At 41.6% G+C, this 2,861-nt stretch overlaps 1 protein-coding gene across 1 annotated transcript; it reads right to left on the reverse strand.

Moving 5' to 3' along the window:
- Window positions 1-288: 288 nt before the first annotated feature.
- On the reverse strand, window positions 289-2,360 carry LOC124918530 (pollen-specific leucine-rich repeat extensin-like protein 3; the record flags this gene model as incomplete). Its single annotated transcript, XM_047458644.1, is given in 8 exon segments — window positions 289-1,071; window positions 1,074-1,187; window positions 1,190-1,521; window positions 1,523-1,694; window positions 1,697-1,784; window positions 1,787-2,178; window positions 2,181-2,246; window positions 2,249-2,360. Coding segments are annotated over 8 exon segments (1,926 nt in total), but the record flags the coding sequence as incomplete, so codon positions are not given.
- Window positions 2,361-2,861: the final 501 nt, after the last annotated feature.

The following is a 2,861-nucleotide window of genomic DNA, read 5'->3' on the forward strand; positions in this document are numbered from 1 at the left end:
ATTATATCCTTATCAAAAAAAATATAAACTAATCACCTCATATATATAATATATATATACTATATATATGATATAATATATATATATATATATAGATGAGGTGATATAATTATGAAACTACTTATTAATTAGTTCTCTAGCTACTTTAAGACTAAGTAGGCGAGCTTGCTACTTATATTTTTAGTTCAAGTCAATAAATGTGAAGCCGCTCCGTTGATTTCAATGACCAATTATAATGAACTAAAAAAAAGAATAGATATATAAATATAAATCTAGGTATAAAAAAGAACATAATTGAAATGGGGAAATTGCAAATGAAGATGACTCTTAAATGTAATTGTATTGAAGTTAGAAACTACAATATATATTCAAATGGTGTTATAATTCAGCAAAGAAAATATTTGAACTTCAAATAACAATATTAATAGCCTTGGATTGCTGGAGGGGGTGGCGATGAGTACATGCCACCCACGGTTGGCGGAAGTGTCACATTTGGGAAGGCTTCTGGTGTTGGTGGAGGTCTAGGAGTTGGAGAAGGTGCTGGTGAGTAGATTGGTGGCGTTGGGTATAATTGTGGTGGAGGACTAGAGGTTTGAGGAGGAGGTGAGTAGATTGTTGATGGTGGAGGAGGTGAGTATAATGGTGGGGGAGGACTAGCGGTTGGTGGAGGTGGTGAATATACGGGTGGTGGTGGTGGTGAGTATACTGGTGGGGGCGGACTAGTGGTTGGTGCCGGTGGAGGTGGTGAATTTACGGGTGGTGGTGGTGAGTATACTGAAGGGGGAGGACTAGTGGTTGGTGGAGGTGGTGAATATACGGGTGGTGGTGGTGAGTTTACTTGTGGGGGAGGACTAGTGGTTGGTGGAGGTTGTGAATATACGGGTGGCGGCGGTGGTGAGTATACTGGTGGTGGAGGACTAGTGGTTGGTGGAGGTGGTGAATATACGGGTGGTGATGGTGGTGAGTATACTGGTGGGGGAGGACTAGTAGTTGGCGGAGGTGTTGAATATACGGGTGGTGGTGGTGAATTTACTGGTGGGGGAGGACTAGTGGCTGGTGGAGGTGGTGATATATGGGTGGTGGTGGTGGTGGTGAGTATACTGGTGGCGGAGGACTTGCGGTTGTTGGAGGTGGCGAATATACGGGTGGTGGTGGAGGACTAGTGGTTGGTGGAGGTGGTGAGTATCTGGTGGGGGAGGACTAGCGGTTGTTGGTGGTGATGGTGAGTATTGTGGTGGGGGAGATGAGACAGGGGGTGGTGGTGATTTGTTTATTGGTGGCTCCGAAGGAGGGCTCTTGGGGCGTCGTGGTATTTCGGGGCCAGGATTTTCAGGGTTTTCTCGACAATGTTTTGTACAATCAATAGACTTGTCTAAAATAGGCTTGCATACATCTTTAGGTTTTTGTTTTGGCTTATTGTCCAAACAATTGTGGTGGTCATCTAATGTAATATCATTTCTAAGTTTTGGATCACATTCCTTTCCCTCATTTGTTATATAATTGTTTGAAAAAGTGAAGTTCAACACTTGGCAATTTGCAAATGTTGTCGGGTATTGACCCTATCAACATATTGTTAGAGAAATCCAAGACTTCGACACTCTTCAATCCGTTAAGACTGACCGGCAATCCACCTACAAACTTGTTATGGCCTATGTCAACTATAGTTGCATTAGCTAGCATACCAATCTCCTCCGTAGACAACCACCCAATTCATTATTAGCGAAAAGAATCTCATTTATATTTCTAATTTGGTTAATGGTCTTTGGAATGCACCCGCTAAAACCTATTGTTGGAAAAACACAGCAACAGACACCGTGACCTTCCAAATGGTATCGGGAATGCATGCTTCAAACCTATTGTTATTAACGAACAATGCGTCGAGGTCTTTCTCAAATAGTTCTGGTGGTAACGACCCCTCAAAATCATTATACCTTATATCAAGGTATTTCAAAAGATGGCAACCCTAAAACAACCTCGGGAAAGGGACCACAAACCGGTTGTTGCTTAGGTCTAGCTCATGTACCAATTTAAGATTGCTAATACTTTGAGGAACAATCCCACAAAATCGGTTGGAATTGATATGAAGCAACGCGATGTCGGACAACATCCCAATCTCATCTGGGAGGTGCCCGGCAATGTCACCTTGGTTAAGGTCAACTCCTGCCACAACGGTTATGTTGGATCATCTAGGGCTCTCTCGCAAAAAACGCCATTGTAGGCGCACACATTGGCACCATCCCAATTCCGGTCATGTTCATCGGGTCAGAATATATGGCATCCTTCAATGCTTGGAGACCAATGTAGGCCCTCTTTAGCCTTGGATTAGGAAATGTGATTTGTAGGTCAACCTCGAAATCAAATCCGTCCCGAAGAGGGTCATTTCATTGCCGGATGAATGAGGAAAGTGAGCCAAAGATACAATGTAAAATGAGGAGAGATATACAGATAATAATAAGAAGAAGCAACCTTTGGCCTTCACATTTGGAAGGAAAGCCATTGGTGATGACCACCTTGGAGATACCCCAAGGCTGCTATATCTAAGCAACAGAAAAGAGCCAATGGATAGGAAATATATCTTAGGTTGAGGAAGAGAGGGGACCTCCCAAAAGTAAAGGGAGCCTTTCGAGGGTATTATCTATTTCATTTTGCTACAAACCAAATCTCTATTTATAGTGCCCTTTATTCATGGAAATTGTAGGCGAAACCAAAAAATGTGGTGATAACTATCTTTGTGGGATTTTATCAAATATTCTATCACAATAGTTCATCAAATATTATATAGAGAGATATATTTACTAATTACTTTGAGTTTTGTGATTTTTTCCATTAAAAATAGTTTAAAATTTATAGGCGTACTCATT

This window comes from Impatiens glandulifera, unplaced genomic scaffold, assembly GCF_907164915.1.
Source record: "Impatiens glandulifera unplaced genomic scaffold, dImpGla2.1, whole genome shotgun sequence".
Taxonomy (NCBI): domain Eukaryota; kingdom Viridiplantae; phylum Streptophyta; class Magnoliopsida; order Ericales; family Balsaminaceae; genus Impatiens; species Impatiens glandulifera.